Source organism: Ammodytes marinus, assembly GCF_949987685.1.
Source record: "Ammodytes marinus genome assembly, chromosome: 19".
Lineage (NCBI taxonomy): Eukaryota > Metazoa > Chordata > Actinopteri > Uranoscopiformes > Ammodytidae > Ammodytes > Ammodytes marinus.
Genome location: NC_137223.1, coordinates 6,701,673 through 6,722,580, shown reverse-complemented (window position 1 = coordinate 6,722,580; position 20,908 = coordinate 6,701,673). Strand labels below are relative to the sequence as shown.

The 20,908-nt window shown below is 41.9% G+C and overlaps 1 protein-coding gene across 3 annotated transcripts in view; it reads left to right on the top strand.

The window, feature by feature from the left end:
• utrn (utrophin) overlaps positions 1 to 20,908 on the top strand; it is a 183,038-nt gene that overhangs the window by 39,887 nt on the left and 122,243 nt on the right. For all 3 annotated transcript variants that reach the window (XM_080047942.1, XM_080047940.1, XM_080047941.1), the window contains exons 21-46: positions 718 to 886; positions 2,196 to 2,323; positions 4,138 to 4,275; positions 4,395 to 4,508; positions 4,734 to 4,889; positions 5,112 to 5,282; positions 6,022 to 6,213; positions 6,817 to 6,951; positions 8,453 to 8,602; positions 9,178 to 9,339; positions 9,937 to 10,068; positions 10,386 to 10,559; positions 10,752 to 10,907; positions 11,033 to 11,203; positions 12,104 to 12,283; positions 12,898 to 13,026; positions 13,673 to 13,843; positions 14,007 to 14,063; positions 14,284 to 14,445; positions 15,406 to 15,543; positions 15,680 to 15,775; positions 15,927 to 16,097; positions 16,637 to 16,809; positions 18,303 to 18,453; positions 19,822 to 19,997; positions 20,339 to 20,474. In XM_080047942.1, coding sequence (XP_079904068.1) covers positions 718 to 886; positions 2,196 to 2,323; positions 4,138 to 4,275; positions 4,395 to 4,508; positions 4,734 to 4,889; positions 5,112 to 5,282; positions 6,022 to 6,213; positions 6,817 to 6,951; positions 8,453 to 8,602; positions 9,178 to 9,339; positions 9,937 to 10,068; positions 10,386 to 10,559; positions 10,752 to 10,907; positions 11,033 to 11,203; positions 12,104 to 12,283; positions 12,898 to 13,026; positions 13,673 to 13,843; positions 14,007 to 14,063; positions 14,284 to 14,445; positions 15,406 to 15,543; positions 15,680 to 15,775; positions 15,927 to 16,097; positions 16,637 to 16,809; positions 18,303 to 18,453; positions 19,822 to 19,997; positions 20,339 to 20,474 — 3,888 coding nt within the window. The remainder of the gene's footprint in view (positions 1 to 717; positions 887 to 2,195; positions 2,324 to 4,137; positions 4,276 to 4,394; positions 4,509 to 4,733; positions 4,890 to 5,111; positions 5,283 to 6,021; positions 6,214 to 6,816; positions 6,952 to 8,452; positions 8,603 to 9,177; positions 9,340 to 9,936; positions 10,069 to 10,385; positions 10,560 to 10,751; positions 10,908 to 11,032; positions 11,204 to 12,103; positions 12,284 to 12,897; positions 13,027 to 13,672; positions 13,844 to 14,006; positions 14,064 to 14,283; positions 14,446 to 15,405; positions 15,544 to 15,679; positions 15,776 to 15,926; positions 16,098 to 16,636; positions 16,810 to 18,302; positions 18,454 to 19,821; positions 19,998 to 20,338; positions 20,475 to 20,908) is intronic.

Sequence of the window (20,908 nt, the reverse complement as noted above, 5' to 3'; positions counted from 1 at the left end):
GAATTTCATCCCCTAACCCTTCTGTCTAACCGTTACTCTGAAATTCAGCTCATGCAGTTGCAATATTTCAGTTTTCATAGCAGAGGTGAAACACCTTAAAACACAGTCATAGATCTATACCACCATGAGGGCAAAATAAAATGCAGTAAATAAGAAAAAGAAGGCTAGGAGGCGCCTCTGGTGCTTGTAAAGTCAGTGAATTCAATTTGAGAGGGAAGGGAAAAAGCTGTGAGGGTAATGCATGACTCCATCCAGTAACCGGTACATTTCAATCTATTGAATTATTGTTGCAGTGTGTGTGTGTTGTGTGTGTTGCAGGTTTCCCTAATTTAAATTAAATTGTATTTAAATTCATTAATATGACACTGATTATGATTAATGGCACTCAATAAATCAATTAAAAATCAAACAAATTGCTCAAACACATGCATTTTGTCCAATCAGCAAACTGACTACTCATAATAGCTGTAGCTTTCTGTAATGTCAGGTCTGTTTATCAAAATTACTGTCTTTTAAAAAAAAATCAAGGGAATAAACCTATTTAAAGCCTAGCGATAAAAAATCCCTTTTTGTGCAGATGTACAGGAAAGATTTTCCCTGCTGAATTATTCTTCACCAAATTCTTTACTTGGACCGGCAAACAAAAGTAACACACCAATGATAAGACATCATTTCATACAGATGGATGAACTTTGGTCTTCCTCTTTTGTTTTCCAGTCCCGACTTGTCCAGGTCACCGCCTTGAGTCTGCGATTGGAGCAGCTTTCTGCAGAGGCGAGGTCACTGGGAGCCTTGCCCTCTCTGAAAGACAACATGGTGGTGGTATCGGCACATCTAGCCTCCACGCTGCAGCAGCTGCAGAGCAGAGAGCAAGATGTCAACAAAGGTACTTTTGCCGAACTGTATCAAGTTTTTTTTTTTGTTGAAAAATCTGTGCAGAGGAACACTACGAGCAGGTTCCTCGGAATTGGCAGCAACATATGCTTTTCATATGCTGACATCAAAACAAATCCTACCCCTTCTCTTCTTTCTTTCAGCCTATAGAGCTTTCAGGTTCACAGGACGACTGAAAGAGTGATAGCAGAGCACAGTCCCACAGGCATTCTGTAAATTTGACGTCACTTTTTATGTGGATCCTTGGCCACCAGTAAAAGATGCTGCCCTTATATGGCCTCCTAAAGCTCTCCCAGATGCCTGAGTGTATATGTGAACGATTTAGAGTAAGATCACACCCTCTGTGTCAGCTCCATCTCTACCTGACGTGACTTGGACCGGGAGCAGTCCTGAAAAACCAGTCACTGTTTTAACCCAAGGATTTATGTGCACTCCTTTTGGCCAAACGTGAGTCTGTAAAGGGAGACTTAAATGCTCTTCTGGTCCGCCCGAGACCATTGGTGTGTTTGTTTGTGTGTGTGTGTGTGTGTGTGTGTGTGTGTGTGTGTGTGTGTGTGTGTGTGTGTGTGTGTGTGTGTGTGTGTGTGTGTGTGTGTGTGTGTGTGTGTGTGTGTGTGTGTGTGTGTGTGTGTGTGTGTGTGTGTGTTTGTCTTTTTGTGCTTCTTGGGCTTTTATGACCATGAGGATTTGGATGAGAGCCAAGGAAAACCATTTTGTTTCTGCTTGAGGGCAGTTTGCCTCGCACTGGGACCACTCTCTGCCCCCCTCCCCCACCCCATCCCCTCCCAGTTACCCTCTATCCCTGTTCCATGTGTATACAAACATAACCAGACTATTTAAGCGTTCAATCACCTGGTAATTAATAATGCTTCCAGAGAAGGAGAGGAGAAGAGAGACAGTGGAGGAGAGAAATGGGAACCGAAACAGATGTAGCCTTTTGATATAAATGAGATTGCAATAGTCATACATTGGCACAGCTTATCTTTTTTCATTCATGTAATCACCTTACAGTCTATTAGTAAACATACTTCATATTTTTTCCGAGTTCCTCTGAATTCCATGTATGGTTACAAGATCCCAACTGACTTTGCCTTAAGAAACAGACTGTCAAACATCTGGGAACCTCTTGCAGCATGGAAAACACACCACACGCACAGATGGGGAAAACCAGACCGGCTCACTGCCCCCTTGTGGTTGAAAACCTGATGCTTTACCCTTGATGCAAAAGTTTTGATAACTTCATTTTATAAACAGTTTTCTTTCTTACCTGCTCCCCCATTCCCCCCCATTTCTTTTTCCAGCTTTGGCCAGTCATGAGGCCCAACAGATGTTACCAAGCCCGGTGGAGGGTCTCGAGGCCAGGCTGGCAACTCTGAAAGAAGGAATAGCAGACATACCTACTGCTGAGCAGGCTGTGGAGCGAGCACAGGTGAGTGGAGAAAGTCATGCCGTTAAAAAAACACTAATAAAAACAATGGTCAAGTACCCACAAAGTAAACACACCAGGATAACTACGGACAGAAAACCAACCAGGAACCAAAACCCTAAACTCCCAGGTATCATCACAGAGTAGGCCACAAGTTTTTGATATTTTTAGGATAAAAAAGAAAAAATTAAAGTTTTAGGTTGTCTCAAGGACAGAGACAAGGAAAAAGGACAGAAACAACAGCACATCATATTTCAAAGAATGCAAATTTTCAAGATTTGTTTTGTTGTTGTTGGTGTCATTTATCTGGAGACTGTAGCTGATAACTGTCTCCAGTGTCCTCTGACCTCTAAGCTGAAAGGATTTCATTCTCACCAGTTGCTTTGTTTGTGTCTGCCTATGGGCTTGCACTTATATCACAGCGAGTGCTTATCTCAGTCAGTTGTCAGTTTTTCCCTTTTCCAGCACACAATAGGCCCCTTTATCAGCCAGTCACTTCCCTCTGCACTGTATCAAACCTCAGTGTCGTGTCGGAGGAAAACGGGGGGTGTGTGTGTGTGTGTGTGTGTGTGTTGTGGTATGTAGTTTGGTGACGTGTGTTTCGTTTGTGTGTGTGTGTTACCGGTTGTGCGTTTCTCTCCCCCCTCCATCCTTTGGTGGAATGCGGCTCAGGGCCGGGCTCTTGTTATCGTGGCAGATAGGGCATGGTGCCTGGGGAGGGAGGCTGGGACGCGGCACATTCTGGGCAGCGTGCCCGTGCGTGCAGCATGGGGCTCTTAACAGCTCTGTGTGGAGCCGCTCGACCAGTCACTCAGCCTGTCAACCACCACCACATGCCATACCATGACGGCATCCCTGAGTCCTATTAATTAGCCTAATGCTAGCAGGTGATAGGGATCTGATTGACTAAATATTGTTTGTTTATGTTAAAATAGATTTATATTTCACTATTGAGAAAGGCGATTTGCTTTATTAAATTATTAATGAATCGTAAAAAATGTGTTTTCGAGGAAGGAATTGTAATTGCAAAGTAGTAACATAGCCTTGAACAAACTCTAATATTTGTGTACTTTATGTACAGGGATTTCTCAGTTAAATGTGTCTAGTAGAGATTAGCAGCCCTATGTTTTGAGTCTTTTGAGGAGCAGTTCCCAGTGTACATCAGTGATATGATACCCATTACTGCATGCAGGTTCCATGATTGACAGTGGCAAAACGAACAAACTTGTCACTCCACATGTCATATTTGAGTTATTGTAATTACTGGTTTCCGACTTGTAAGTAGCATTCACGTATAAAACCAAACAAACAGTGATGCCTCATGTCTGCCAAAGTCCACTGTCCATCAAGGTAATGATTTCCAAACGCAGTGTAGTGTTATATTGTTAGTGCACTGTAGTTTCAACTGTCACACCACAACTCAACAGTAAATCAACCTTGTTTACAAAAAGGTCTACTATGTATTTCTACCAAATATGAGGATATTATGAAAATACTTTTAAAGGGTTTCATTATGTAATGTCACTGTGACGTACTATGTCAAATGATGTGGTATCAGTTGGGAGAAATCCCAAGTTGGCAAACTTTTAGAATCCTTACTTAAAATAGACATGAATGCCGCAAATGTTTGCAAACTTTTTTTTATTCCAACAGGGAAGGGGATGACTCACTGTTAACCATTGTTATTGTTAGTGTTACAGCCCAATTTTCTCATGGCAAAATCCTTTTACAGGCCATTAGAGTTTCCATTGTTGACCATTACTTGTACACACAGCTTGGACATTTCATTATAACCCTTAACCCCTGTTCAACCACAGGGCCTGTGTCTAGAGATTGAGCAAACGCAGCAAGCCTCCGATCCTGCAGAACTACAAAGATGGAGTCAACTCTCCTCCAGGGCCCGTGAGGAGCTGGGCACACTGCAGTGCGTTCTGGGTAGCATGAAGGACAAACAGGTAGAGTAGCTGAAATGAATGATATAGAAAGCCTACATGTGTAAACTTTGTCTTTACTTTTTAAAATGGGAATATTAATTCAATTGAATGTTATTTAATTGTTTTATTGTTGTTGTCAGGTGCGTTTGGTGGAAGTGGGACGTTGGTTGGATGCGGTTCAGGAACTGTTGTCTCGAGATGCCACAGGGTTAGGCGACAAGGAGAGTCTACAGGAAGAGTTTAACCAGTGCAAGGTTAGAGGATGAAATTTGGATTTTGACATTCACGATACAGACATCATTTCATTACTACTGCGATTTTACTTTTACTGTCGTTTATGCAAAGAATGCAGTCATTTGACAATATAGATTTTGCCTGTTTCACTCAAATTGAATTGGTAACTACTACTTGTTACTATAATGTATTTATTAATCTGCAAAATATCATTATTCCTCGTTCTTTATCTTTCCGGTAACAAGGAGTATGTGAATGAAATGGAGTCAGTGGAAGGTTCATTGAAGCAGATGGGAGAGAACGTGAGCGCAATACAGGCGGCTGCAATTCCAGGACTTGCCAAGTGGGGACAGGATGCGTTGGACGAGTGTCGCGGAAAATGGGACACTCTCAGCAAACAGGTGAGGAAAAAACTTTTCTCCGACAGCATCGTGTGTTGTTGTGTCCTGCAATTCATGTATGAAACGAATGCGTCTTCTTATTTTGTGCTTGTTCTTCTGTAGTTCAAAGTCTCAGGGAGTCGTCAGCAGATTTTCATTGTGTTTTTGGATTTACAGCTTTGCTTTTGAGGCACCGTAACATTTGTTTCATGTATAAACCTGATGCCGTGTGCTTCCCTCCAGCTGCTGAGCCATAAGGATCGCGTGGCAGAGAGTCGGGAGAAGCAGGTGAATCTGAGGAAGGACCTGGCGGAGATGCAGGAGTGGATGAGCCAGGTGGATGAGGAGTTTCTCATGAGGGACTTTGAATACAAGAGTCCAGAGGAGCTGGAATCCTCACTGGAGGAGATGAAGGTGTGGATATGACCATAGATGAACATTTGGGAACTTATGGCAAATAGGTTGATTTTGACTAGGCCCTTTACATTTTGTTGGACGATATATTTTCCCTATAAACTATCACGATAAAAGATATTATTGTCAACGTCCAAGGCCATTTTTTGATAATATATCATCATAATGCAGGTACAGTCAAGAATATTCAACTTTGGAATTGAAACTTGATTCATGAATGAAATAAATCTAACACAGCCAAAACAATTAAGAAAATAGACTCTGGCTCTGATAACAAAAATGAAACACACGCAAAGCAAAGTCATACGTAGGTTGGTGGACGTTTAGAAAGTAGAAAGAAGGAGTGCCCTTAGCTCAGTTGGTAGGGCGTCCCCCCCCCCCCCCCGGGCCGGGCCCAGCAGCAGACCCGGGTTCGATTCCTGTCTGCGGTCGTTCTCTGCATGTCACTCCCCTCTCTGCCCCATTTGTCTCTCTGAACTATCAACAAAAGCATAAAAATGCCAAAAAAAAAAAAAAAAAAAAAAAAAAAAAGTAGGAAGAAGACTGGGTAAAATGTCTTTATGTAAGCAAACACGCAAGTAAAAGGCCATATCTATGACAGGAAAACTGTCAAGCTCAATTTTACATTTCGCACAATAAGTCAATATAGTCTAACTCATCTAAATCTAATTTAACAAATGTTCCTCTTTTGCTATCGCTGCCATATCACACTCCTCTAAACTGTCCTCATCTCACACAGAGGGCTAAAGAGGATGTGCTACAGAAGGAGGTGAAGGTCAAAATCCTGAAAGACAGCATCAACATGCTGGTGTCCAGAACAACCCCACCTGGTGGGGGCAGTAAACAGGAGCTGACCTCAGAGCTAGAGGAGGTACTAGCCAACTACAGCAAGCTCTGCGAACGCTTCAAGAGCAAGTGTCACACTCTGGAGGTATGATGTGTGTTTATGTGAGGTCTGCCTTTGTGGGAGAAGGTTAAAAGAAAAGCATTTTTATCTGTGTGTGTGAATGAAAATATGTGAACTGGACTGAATTCAGTTAAAAATGATGGCCTCTAATATTTGTGTTGTTGTATAAATATACTTCACAGTTTGTTATTTTAAACTGACAATGGAAAAAGAAGAAGTGCTTGGTCATAGTTCATTTAAGTTAGCTTTAAGTTTAAGTCTTTCGCTTGGATAAAAAGCTGTTGTGAGACCGATTCACATTAACGTCATTCAGAATGTAGAATGCATGAATGGCCATTTTTTTCCATCAACTTTGTACTTCCCATGGTTCAGTAACGGAATGACATGTTGGTCTATCGTCATTCGTGGGCTCCCATCGGCTAATTTGTTTGTTCATTTTGCTGTTCTTGTAAAAATGCCTCACAGCGACTTTCTTTCTTCATATTGGACTTTTAGGATGTTAGCAAAGGCATACGTAATCGAGCTGTCACTTTACACTAATGTAATTTATGTTTTTGTCTGACTGTGCACAACTGAATTAAAAATGTTTTTAACTGTGTTATGTCGTGTTGGGGGTGTGCTCTTTAGGAGGTTTGGTCCTGTTGGATGGAGTTGCTTCAGTATCTGGATATGGAGCAGAGTTGGCTCAACACTCTGGAGGAGAAGGTCCAAGCCACTGACAACCTACCAGGGAGCACAGAGGCCGTCAATGAAGCTCTGGAGGTACAAATGCAAACGCACACTTAATGCAATCACATTTGATTCATCTTTCGTCTTATACATGATTCTTTTTCTTTTGGGTGTGTCAATGATGCCAAACTACACTGTCTTTTTACACAGAGCTGTTGTGGATCTGAATTAACTTTACATTTGTTTCTTAACATTGCCCAATTGTTTTTATTTACTCTTCATGCCAAAAACATTGAGTCAATCCCACATGTAGACAGCTAGAATTCAAACATCCAAACTATACAAAGGGATTTAATACACCAACAAAAAAACATAAAATGATACTGCACTTAATGCACTTACTGAGTAGTAGACTGATATCCTGTATACTTTTTTCTTACTTATTGTGGAAATTAGTAAGTACCGGCAGTTGTTTAGATGGACCAGCCGTCCATCCTTGAATATGGTTGGAGTTGCATTTTTTCATACATTATATTGGTTTATTATATAGAAAAACTGTTGCTTGATCCAACACCCAGGCCAATTTACTAGGCTTTAAAAACTCCCCTTACCAATCTGTATGCTCTCAAATGGTCTGCTGGGTTTGAGACAGGCATAATGTAGGGTAAAATAGAACATTTCATAAAACAAACCGTCCATTTGATATTTTAATTATGTTCATAATCTCCTTGTCTACGGCTTTGTCCTCCAAATTCCTTCTGCCTAGTTTTGCTCTGTTGCTATATCTGAAGACGGCCTGCAGCGTCACTGTCAAAGTCACTTATATCACAGTGTTGTTTCTGTAACATTGCACAGTGAGGAAGGAAATGAAGACCCTTGAAGACAAGATTCCCTCTTCTTCCAGTTCATTTTTGCTCTCTTCCTTCCATTCTTGCTACCTCTTCCAACGCAGTCTTTCACTTTTTCTCTCTCTCTCTCCATTTATCTAAACCTTCCTCTCTCACCCCTTCGCCCGTCCCATTCTCTCCTAAATAGACTCACCCCCCCTGGAGGAGGGCTGTCTCTCTCTCTCTCTCTCTCTCGCGCGCACTCTTTCTCTCTGTCCATTACCTCCGGTAAGGAAAAGCTAATTTTAATGACCCCCACATAAATAATGAATGTTGGATCCAAACAAGAGCCGTCATTCGTCACGCTCTCTCACTTGTCTCTCATTTCTCGCTTAGTTATCACCTTTTTTTTTACTCACCTAACGTGGCACTTTCGGCATCTGTCATTCTTCTGTTTGCTCAGCTATTTACCTCTTTCTCAATCTTTCACACATATGGACACATGCATATTTTTTCATTCATTCACTGGATTTATTTATTTTTCTCTGGCCTTGAGTGTTTGGTTTCTGACATTGGTCCATGTTTTTCTCATTCTTGTATTTTTTTTCTCTTTTCTTAGGCACATTGTTTGGAACTGTGAAGCTGTTTAACTCTCCTGATCTTTGTTGGGACTTTTTCAAAGGATTATTTTATTGTGTTCTAGGGATAAATTCTCTTTTTTTGCTTGATTACAATAACAATTTTCTCGTCTCTCTATTCACAACTAGTCTTTGGAGAGTGCGCTTCGCCACCCCGGGGACAACAGGACGCAAATCAGAGAGCTGGGTCAGACGCTGATAGATGGGGGCATACTGGACGAACTCATTAGCGAAAAACTAGAGGCCTTCAATTCCCGTTACGAACAACTCAACCACCAGGTCAGGACCTTGTCTTTTTGTGGGATGTTAGTCTGTGTGTGTTGCTGTAGAAAAAAGGCATCAATTATTTATTTAATTTTTCTTCCAGATTTTTTGGCATTTTCTTCTTTTACAGTAGGATTTTAGGTTTGATTTTCTCATTTACCAGCATTTATTTGTTTTCATTTTATCTAACTTCCTCCAAAAATTTCCGTAAGCTACACAGAAAGCTGAAATCACTGTATCGAGATTTATATTGAAAATTATCGAGATATATATTGACAATTATACCACATTTGTTAATAAAATTGTATAAAATAAATGTATTTCCATTGTATTTTACCATTTTACCATACCCATTTAAGCACAACGTTTGCATTTTCATTTTGCACAGTATATTAAAAAGCATTTAGTACTCACTTTAGTACTCACTTTGCACTATCACGTCAAAATACTTAACATTCCTGTGTAAGATTGTTGACCATTGAATATTCCATCTTCAGTCTGTTTTCCTGAACAGTTTCATGAACAGTTTCATGAACTTTCCCCTTGAGCTCCTTGACTGTGAACCATTCAAACCCTTGATGTTCCTCCAGGCAGTGAACAGGCAGATCAGCCTTGAGCAGCAGCTGCAGTCTCTGAAGGAGAGCGAGCAGGCGCTCCAAACACTGCAGGAGTCTCTCAACCAGCTGGACCACACGCTCACCTCCTACCTCACTGACCGCCTTGACGCCTTCCAGCTCCCACAGGAGGCACAGGTACGGTACACATGTGCACAACGGGCCCTCTCACACCCAGAGGAGACAAGGCCAGAACCTGGCGCTCGAGGTAGCTGAATCATTGCTTCTGAAGTCTCACCCTTAAAGGCGGAGTCAGAGATTCTGAAGAACGCTTGTTGTCAAAATCACTTCAAGTCAAAATCAGAGAATATCTCTTCATGATCCACAACCTGTATGTCACTGTGTACGGTATGTCACTGTGTACGGTATGTCACTGTGTACAGTATGTCACTGTGTACGGTGACAAAAAAAATCAAGTGATAATACACAGCCTAGGCTCTGTAAACTGGCATGTTGCTAGCTAGGTTGGACTCCCTTTATTTACATACCCTTCGTTTACATACCAATTTACAGAGCCTAGGCTTTGTATTCACACCAGATTTTTTTCACAATACGGACTGGAGGAGATATGCACACAGAATTTGACAAAAAGTGATTTTGACATGGAGCCTGCTCCAGAATCGCAAATCATTGTATTACACAGGGTGTTACATGTACATACACACTCTGAGAAGACCTAATGAATGCATGAACACAGTCATTTAAAAAAAATAAAAAAATCTACTTTTCCTTTAGACCATCGGGGCAGAGATCGCAACCCACGAGGTGACAATGGAGGAGATGAAAAAGAAGAACGTGGCCAACTTGCCTCCCCCCACCGCTGACGGCAAAGCTGCTCGAGGTGGGACCATGCTGGACCAACTACAGGTAACACTGACTCCTGCTGGGGAACACCAGGAACTGCAGGGACTGGTTACTCCTTTTTGCCACCATCATCATGCCACATGCGTTACTACTATGAATACTATATAACTGATCCTCCTTCAGTGGAGAATTATTAAGGGCTTTTCTGATGATCATGCCAGATTTCTATCAGATTTGATCAGATAATTGTTTTTCACCCTAAAAACTGTGAAAAAAATTAAACTAAATCAATGCAGAATGGTCAGGGAACTGTGTGTTTGCTATCTGTGTTGTGTGTGATACAGATGTATGGCTTTCCTAACCACGATTACTCCTTGCAGAGGAAACTGAGGGAGATCACCACAAAATTCCAACTATTCCAGAAACCGGCAAACTTTGAGCAGCGCATGTTGGACTGTAAGAGGGTCCTGGATGGTGCCAAGGCCGAGCTGCACGTTCTGGATGTCAGTGATGTGGACCCCGAAAAAATCCAGCCCCACCTCAGCGCTTGCATGGTGAGAGAAATACAATGAATGAATGAACTGTTCTGTGTGCACTTAACAAATATTCAACAAGGTGTACATTATCTAAGGATACATATACAAATATGTCAGCCTAGCTAACTATTTATATACTAACACAAAGATAAAAAGTCCATCTCAACCCCACTCAAAAGCTAATATTCACTTTGTATTTTGTATTCATAGAAACTATACAAGTTGCTGAGTGAGGTGAAGCTGGAGGTGGAGACGGTGATAAAGACTGGTCGACAGATTGTGCAGAAACAGCAGACAGAGAACCCAAAGGCCATGGACGAACAGCTCACGGCTCTCAAACTGCTCTACAATGACCTGGGAGCACAGGTAATGTATTTTTGTGAACTGAACAACATAATGCAACTCATGTTGAATCATAGGTAACATTCAATATCTCTGAAACCAGTTTAAAACACCTTTTTTTCTTCTTTTTCTATCCCCTCTCTTTCCAGGTAACGGAGGGAAAGCAGGACCTGGAAAAAGCTTTGTCTCTGTCTCAAAAGTTCCAGAAGGAGAGCGCCGCCCTGCAGGAGTGGCTGACCACTAACGAGGCTGAGCTCCAGCAGAAGAACAGCTGTGGAGACATGCCAGCTGACATTGATGCTGAGATTGCATGGGCTAATGTGAGTAACCTTTCATTCGTACTTTTAATCAAATCATATCAGCAGCAGCAAAATAAGTGCTTCTGATCCCTAGCCAGCAGGTGGCGCACAGGGACAGTGGAATGTTCCTGAAGACACCAGTCTCTCTCTGTCTTACCATTGGAGATTAACTGTATCAGCGATATGAAAAGAGAAGCAGGACTGTTAGGAATGTTTGAGTGTTAAACAGCATTGATTGAATCCAATCAATCCACCTTTTTTATGTGGAGCTAATGTGCTGAGAATTGTATGGATGTTGTCATGTCATGGACGACCCCTCTCTCTATGAGAACCCAATTACTCTAATTGAAAAGGACAGACTTTTTAAAGATCCAAAACACTGAGTAGGCCCCCCTTATGACTTTACATTCAGTATTCAAACTTAAAGAGTGTGAATTTGAAATGATCCACAGCTTCACACTTATTCCTCAGCCAGCACTGCAGTATGTTCTGAAGTATGTAGAAAGTAAAACACTTTTAAAAAAAAGTCTTAAAATGTATAAGAAGCTCAATATTCAATCTTGGGTTTTTGGATGTAAAGGCAGGCTATTCTTTTTGGTGTGTGTGTGTGTGTGTGTGTGTGTGTGTGTGTGTGTGTGTGTGTGTGTGTGTGTGTGTGTGTGTGTGTGTGTGTGTGTGTGTGTGTGTGTGTGTGTGTGTGTGTGTGTGTGTGTGTGTGTGTGTGTGTGTGTGTGTGTGTGTGTGTGTGTGTGTGTGTGTGTGTGTGTGTGTCTGCTCTACAATAAATCCTCACAACAGCATAGCTGATGTAGCAATACATTATTGAAACATGAAGGTCATTGCATCTGTTAAATATACTGTTTATTGCACTTTATATAAGTGTTTTGTGTGTGTGTGTGTGTGTGTCCCTGACTCCAACAGGGCCTGCTGAAGGAGTCTGAGCGTCGTAAGGGGGAGCTGTCCAGCCTGACGGAGACGAGCGCTGGTCTGCAGACCTTGGTGGAGGGCAGTGAGGTGGAGTTGGAGGACAAACTCTGTGGCCTCAATGACGCCTGGGGCCGCGTCCGCACCTGGACCGAGGACTGGCTGAGTGCTGTGCTGGTGAGTGCAAATATTTTGTACAGTAAGGCATAATAAATAAAGAGTTGCTGCGTTCTTTATTTTATATTCACTTGAGTAAGTATATCTCCTACCTGCTTTAATCTTTCATAGTAATGTGCGTAGACAAAGACTTTTACTTGCGCCCTTTGACTTTTTGCAATTTTTCCTGGTAGTTAGAATTATTTAAATGACTTTGGCCTTTACGTATGATTTAAGAAAGTTGTTTTTCCCAACCTGGGACATATCACATGTCATTACAAGGTTATTTCTTTTAAAAGATTTAGAACTCAATGAAAACATTCCCTCATTATGCTGTGTTAGTCGAGTGATTGCAGTAGCTACCAAGGTCAACTTCAAGTACTGCTACTTCGAATTAAGGACGTACAAAAAACCTCTTCAATAAAACATATTTACCATTCAAACTAAATACAAGGGTTTTGTCTTGTTTTGCACACGGCAGCAAGTCATAAAGATGTTGTGGAAAACTTGGAGAATCAGCGAATAGTCTTTGTTTTAGATTAAGTAGAAAATGGGGAAAACACAAGGGGACCTTTTGACAGTGATGAATGTTTTTATTTCTTAATGGAAACACATTTTTTGTTGTATGTGTGCAGAGTCACCAGAATGAGGTGGAAATTTTCGATGAGAACTTGGCTCACATCAGCACCTGGCTCTACCAGACCCAGATCCACCTGGATGAGACAGAGCGGATTGCTCCGACAGAGAGGGAAAAGGTGGTCAAGGTGAGGCAGAGGGAGTCCATAGTCTAGTATTTTAGATTCACTTCATGGAAGTTACTGCCCGTTACATTTTACTGGAGTCGATGAAGAAAAACTCCCTCCTGTTGCCTTTTTCTAATAGAGAGATTGGGATAATAAATGGCCCTTTTAGATTTTCCACTGTTTGAGCAGAAACTTTTTATGCTCAATTTTTTAGAGGCAAACCCATTAGGACACATTTAGAACGTTTAAGGCCATTTTTGTGTAGTTCTTTATTATAATTCCCAAACTCCACCATGCGTCACAGAATGAAATAAAAAAAATGATGAAGACGACGTCTTTATGGCCAATAAAGATGTTTGTTGAAGTATGAAAAAAAGGAGAAGCTGAGCATTTTACAGTAGTGTCAAATTCCTTTATCTTGTAGTTATATAAAGTTCTTAACCCTTCCCTTCCTCCCACCACAATATCTGAAGGTTTCCTCTGAATATTAGCTGGTGTCTGTGCCTTAAAACCTTGATCAGTACGTGCTGTGCTAAACTCTTTGGTCAGAACCAAGGCTACGCTGCCATCCAGTCTGAGAGAGAGAGAGAGAGAGTGACTGATAGCGGAAAGAAAAAAACTGATGTGACAAATGAATAACCGCAGCTATTCCTTGGTGTGTTCTCAGAGCATGCTAGAGGAGCTGGAGGACATTGGCCTGCGTGTGGACAACGTGAGGGATCAGGCCATCATTCTGATGACCAGCAGGGGGCCCGCCTGTCGAGATGTGGTGGAACCCAAACTGGCTGACCTCAACTGCAACTTCGACAAGGTCTCCCAACACATCAGAACTGCACAGGTACAAAAGCACAAACTGTATTTGTGTGTCTGTCATTTATAATTATGTGGATTCATTGTGGATTTTTTTTTTTTTTTTTTTTTTTTTTTTAAGTTCAGTCTGTCAGATATAAAGCACCTGGTGTAGTCTGTTTACGTCATTCCATCTGTTCCTTGTGTTTCAGATGATAAGCTGTCTGGAGTCCAGTGGTGTTGATATGAACCAGCAGACACCTCAGAAGGTACAAACCACCGTGGCACTAGCTGTGAGGGGGACTAAATCACATCTCGAAACAAACTACTTTGCCAGTGACAACGATTAATTTTATCCAAACTGCACTGTAACATCTACAAATGGTTATTTTGGAATCTGTGTATGATCACAAATTATACCACAGAGGATTAATTACATTTTTTTCTCCTGTTCTTGCCTGAGGTGTGTTTTTTCTTCTTTCTCTTCAGGTCATTTTCAGCCAGGAGATCCGGGCAGAGAGTCAGACTCAGACTAGCCCTGCTGAGGCCCCACTTCTCAGTGAGGTCAAGGACCTGGAGGCAGAGCTCCGGGAGCAACTGAGGGCTCTGCAACAGCAGCACGACTTGGCCAACATCCTGGATGATGACAAGGTACACAAGGTCACCTTTCAATTTCATCTTCTTGTAGCATTTTCATTGAGTTTTCATTGAGTGCTCATAATTAGGAGGGTTGATAATTATGGTTATATTCATTATGTCTTATTCACATATGCCCCAATTTTTTATTCATCCACTTAATACCCAAAGCCGACTTCTTTAAGTCTGTTTCATTTCTGAATTGAGGTGATTTCTTAAAGTGATTTAGCAACCAAAATTCTAGCTCATATATTTTTAGCATACTCCCATATGCCTGTCCTGTAGCTTAATCTATCTCCACCTCCAGTCTTGAGAACACATTTTATGAGACTGCTATGTATGCTTTTCTGTATTTTTAAAGAGGCCCCAATGCATCGTCCTTCAAAGTAGTTTTTGCTTTGTTACTATTGTGGACAGGAAAATGCCCACTCTGTTATATGTTTGGTCAAATGCTTCTGTTAAAAAATCACTCGCAATTTTTCACAACACAAATATAAAATTGCCCCAGGTTGCCCATTATTCCCGTTCTGAAGTCTTACGAGATTTCCTATGAAGCATATGCCGGTCTACAGGCTACATGAAGCCGCCACCTGATAAGATAGGATTGGATTTGGCATTTCAAGGCCAAACAAGTTTGGAATTCAATCTGTGTTATCAAGGTTTATGACGTTAAATCCACTGCCTGAACACACCTGACCAGTCCAAAGCAAGGTCAGTGCAGTGCGCCAGTCGGAAAGCTCTTATTGTGTTTTAAACAGCATTTTCCTGAGGAGTGTCTTAACGCGTCTTCACTCTGAACAGCTTTTCCTGTGTGTAAGGGGAGAGGCGACTTACAGCTCAATGCCATCGTTCACTTTAAGTTGCTTTTACAGACTGCTGTAGTTTAAAAAAAAAGAAAATAAAGAAAAAAGAGGTTGGAACGGAATCACATCCTCCTGAACTGCTCATTTGACCCCCTCTGTCTCTCTGCACCAGATGGATGAGGAGAAAGCCGGCATGGAAGACTTGCTGAGAAGAGGGGAGGAACTCTTGCTGCAAACTGAAGACGAGGCCCAGAGGGAGGAGTTGAGACTTATGTTGATCCCGCTGCAGAGCCAATATTCTGCTCACAGGGTGAGAAGCATTAAAAAAAAAACCCTGTTCTGTCTTCTTAAAGCAGGGCTTATATGGGAATATATATATTTGTTTTGTATAAGAATTGGCTACCTGTCACGTGTGAGTTCTATGTGTTAAATGTTGCCTGATTTAGGAGTTGAGGGGGCTACGGATCAGGCAGATGGATATCTCTGTGGAATCGTCCTCTTCTATTACCTTCACAGAGCAGATAACAGAGTTTTCAGCCGAGGTGAGCGATTCACACATGCATGTGCATGTACACGTAGACTGTAGCATTTATTTAGCATACTGCACCATGCTGTATTGTCATGTAATACAGCCAGTAAAATGATTACTCTCTTACTTCTGTCTGCCTTGTGTTTGTCTCCTGCTCCTCATAGGAAATGTCTTCAGCGGAGTGTAGCATGGCTCCTTCGCTGACTCCCTCCGACTACCTGTTAGACATCAACAAAGTGCTGCTCGCCATGGCAGACAACGAGCTGCTTCTGAACTCCTCCGAGCTCAGCGGGGGGCTCTACGAAGACTTTTCTAGCCAGGATGACACACTGAGGGTGGGTTGTTACTCACATACCAAAGCCACTATGTTAGATAAAATTCTTTCTGTGAAGAATTTGCAAAAATTGTCTATAAAAACTGCAATACAAAAGCAAATCCAGGGCATTATAAAAAGTGTTATGAAACATGTTTAAAAGGGAAAGGTAATGGACATTTACATTTTTTTGAATAATTATGAACACTAGCTCTGCACATAAGGGATGGGCATTGCACAACAAAGTATTCTAACAGCCAAAGCCTCACATCTGGAGTTAAAGTTAATGAGACCTTTTTATGGAATTTAAGGTTATACCATACACCATAAAGGATTAAACTGGATTAAACCGTGGTTGAATCTCTTAAAAAGTGATCAACACAATATTAAAGTCAGTCTGTTTCAGATACTTAGCTGCTACACTTACAGTGATGTGATTTTCTTTTGTGAATGCCACTGGCGCCAATCTTACTAACTTTTCAGACACTGTTTTAATTTGTAGTCTTTATTTGTCACCTCGCTGTACCTAATTTCTTTCATCTTGAATCGATCTTTTTCTAGACTATCAAAGATAATCTAGAGCGTCTAGGAGATCAAATCACAGGGATCCACGAGCGTCAGCCTGATGCCATGCGGGATGCTTCACCTGCAGAGGTCGCCCAGATCGAAGACTCCCTCACACAGCTCAACGCAGAGTGGGACCGCATCAACCGCATGTACAACCACCGCAAAGGGTGTGTACACCTACTTCACACACAAGTGCAACAGATAAACCCTATATCTGTACTCATCAACCCTCTGTTGTCTATTTAGGATCCTCATTAGCTCCTTCATTGCGGCAGCTTTTCAACTAGAAGTAAAGTGTTGAATTATAGTTCAATCCTTCCAAAGTGTTTCACCGATACAGTCTTGACTGTGTAGAGACAAACAAACCGCTATTTTTAGCTTAAAATGTGTGTCAGGATATATGGTAAGGGCTGCAGGGACATTAAATGCCAGCTGTCTGCTCGTCGGGAGACAGCAGGAACGGATAAAGAGATAGACCAAGGCACATAATCAAGAATCCTACACACACATTGACCTTGATTTACAATCTAAACCGTTCCTTCGGCATAAACAATCTCATGCCTATTCACTCACTCACCTGCTTGCATGCACACACGCACGCACGCACACACACACACACACACACACACACACACACACACACACACACACACACACACACACACACACACACTGACGCGCACATGCATGCACACACACTGGGCAACCTTGACTATAATCGACACAATTCTTTGGGCATAAACAGTCTTCATTTGCTGAGCACAGTATGTGCACATGCTAGAATAAACTCGTAAGCTAATTTTGAACATAGCACACGAATGCTGAAGCATTCCGTCTGTAATCAAAATAACCTCTGGGCATCATTTAATACGAAAAAGAATGGTACATATTTTGTAAAACTGCTCATCCCAAACTCATTTTCCGACCTTGTCTCTCTGATCATATTGGTTGTGCTCCAAGCGATGCTGTCAGAGGAGATAGCCCGCGTGCAGACCATCAGTGCGACAAAGATCTGTTTTTCGTATTAGGCAGTTTGGGTAATCAGCCTCTCGGTCTATGCTCATTTATTCAAACGCGTCTCTGTGAACATTCCAGTGTTGTCAAAGGTTCCTGGTGTTTAATGGAGGTCAGCTGTGCCATCTTTTCTTATCAAAAACTGCGGAATTTCCCATTGGGTAAACAGGATTAATTTCACATCCGCTTATATATTTAGCCCACTCTGCCTTTTCAATTTTGTCAATAGCTAGGTGAACATTGAAAGAGGTTTTGCTTGCTTTAATCCTTCCTCCTGCTCATACTGATCGGTAAAATATCCCTTCTTTATGGGTTTTAAAAGTAAGTGTAGAGAAATAATTCATACTCGTTGTTATCTAAGGTTGTTTTTTCGGAGCCAATATAAGGCTTTAGCTGTCTGAGGCTTTAGCTGTCTGTATTGAAGTTTGAGGTCTAAAAAACAAACTGAATAATTTCCTTCCTCACGAAACATTTCCAAAGCCGATTTTACTAAGCAGTATTTTAAACCCTGCATTGTTTACGTCCATGTTTACTTCCCAGCACTCTTCCGCTCTCCTGCCTTTGTTGAGGCATTAGTGCATATTCCCTACAACTGCTGTTGGTCATGGGAGTAGTGTGACGTGTGTATTTGTTTGTTCCTCTGCAGGAGTTTTGACCGTGCCATAGAGGAGTGGAGACAGTTCCACTGTGACTCCAATGACCTGAGCCAGTGGCTGACTGACACAGAGTCTCTGCTGTCTGAGAGTGTTGGCCCTGATGGGCAGCTGGACCTGGATTCTGCACGGCAACACCAAGAGGTCAGTGGAGGGTAAATGAGCAGGTGGAGGTGTGTGTGTGTGTGTGTGTGTGTGTGTGTGTGTGTGTGTGTGTGTGTGTGTGTGTGTGTGTGTGTGTGTGTGTGTGTGTGTGTGTGTGTGTGTGTGTGTGTGTGTGTGTGTGTGTGTGTGTGTGTGTGTGTGTGTGTGTGTGTGTGTGTGTGTGTGTGTGTGTGTGACTGCTACAAATCTGACTGTAACATGTGCATTTCTCACACCTCCTAAGAGACAACTAAGTCTCACAAGTACAGGATATTTTATTTAATTACTTATTGATATTACATTTAAAAAAAAGATATCTCTGCATTTCATTTGAAACATTAATTAGGAAAATATGGACTCACAAAAACCCATATGTTTTTGTTTACAAGCTCAAACCTTCCCTGGATGCAGCAATAATATGTTTGATGTATAACCAGATTTGTCACTCCTCCTCAGAGACGACTAAGTCTCACAAGTACAGGATATATATACTTTTCATTAATTGAAATTTTTACATATTGATATTACATTTAAAAAAAGATTTCTTGGCAGTTCATTTGATACACTAATTAGGCAAATATGGACTCACACGAACCCATATGCTTTTGTTTCCAAGCTCAACCCTTCCCTGGATGCAGCATTAATAAGCTTGATATACAAGCAGGTGGGTGGGAGAGAATGTAACCCAGGAGATAATTGCATTTTCTTCCCCAAGGGGAAGAATTTGTGCTTTACTGTACCTAATAATAACAAACCAGACTGTATATCTAACTGCTCATTATGCAGAGCGAGAACTGGAGAGAAGTGAACTGAAGAACGAGATGAGAAAGACCCTCTGAATTCGCTTTGTATGATGACTAAGGCACGGTTTCATTTCCCAGACGGATTAAAATTCTCTGAAGCCGCTGCATTATCGCTGACAGCAAACCTCCACCATTCACACCTTTTATCAGTGTGATTTGCAAAGTTCGAGCTACACTCCTCATCCGTCTATCTCTTTCACACGTTTCTGTAGTCTTGAGACGAGGGATCAAGTGGACTGGCATTGAGAAATCAATTAGCTGAACCAACCTTTTAGCAGCCTTTAACAATCACTCACCCGTGCTTTTACGGGCCTGTCTTGGCAAGTTAAATCTCTCTTAGAGAAAGTGGAGATTTGGCAGCTTAAAACCTGGATGTGCCACAGTTCATGCCAGTGTGTCAATCAGAGATTTTCTTGGAGAAATGGACTTGAGCAAAGGGATTTGGACCTGAGTGAAATCGCTTACGCTGTTGGATCGATCCCCCAATTCCACCTTCTTTGTGTGTCTTTCCTCCTCCTCTGTCCCTTGTGCATTGTCTTACTTAATTCCTTTATATGTATTTCAGGAGCTGGAGGAAGGTCTTTCCAGCCAGCAGCCTGTCCTGGTCGGGCTTACCCGCACTGGGGAGCAGATAATCGGGCAACTGTCATCCCCTGACGCGTCCCTGCTGGAGGAGAAGCTAGACACCATCAGCCTGCGTTGGAGAGCCGTCAACCGACAAGTCTTCGAAAGGCAGCGCAGGTATGGTTTCCTCAAAAACAGATAGGATGTTAAGTAACATATGGATAAAAAATGAAGGATATGTGTTCAAATGTGGGTTGTCACATCGCTGTGTCTTCTTGACTATGTTACATTTGGTTTTACAGTATACTGCTGCACAGAAGTTAACGTTCCCTTTCCATCACCACCAACAGTCATGTTTCTTTATCAGTGTTTGGCAGGTTAACATTATCCATGTAGTCAATCGGAGTGTAGGAGTTATTTAAATGTAAATTTTATGATAAGGCCTGCGACCTGCGGGGAATGGAGATCCTAATCTGGGTACATCATATAAGTCTGTGTATGTGTTTGTGTGTGGGCAGGCTGGCTGGAGGGGACTCGGCCTTGACAGACCTGGTGAGGAGACGCGAGGAGCTGGCTGCATGGCTGGAGCAGGCAGAAAACGCTGTCCGTTCCTCACCCGTCACTGCCACCGACGGAGACCTCAACGAACTCAAGGTACAGCAAAGCACAAAACATGCCCTGGACGCTGTGATTCGTGGGAAACGCAGCGATTTCTATTTTGGCTCCAGAGCTTGTTAGATCAAGCTCTTTTCAATGGTCAGCTTTGATTATGTTGTGTTATTCATTGGTCTTTTTTTTTGGTCTGTAGGTTAAAGCGCATAAACCTTTAAGAAACATAACAGTCAGGTTTCAGAGGGTAATAAAGTAAAACTCAATATCAATAGTTAAATCATATGTGAGAAGGGTTGCTTTTACATTATTTCCCGTGATGGGAAGGAGACCTACCAAGACACAGCGGGTCAGCACAAAGTCCATATAGAGTCATTATTAATCACTGTCCATCCCTGATGGTCTGTTTGTTTGTTTTCTCAATGACAAGCAACACTTGTCAAACCCAGCAAACTTACACGCTAAGAACCAAACTCTCA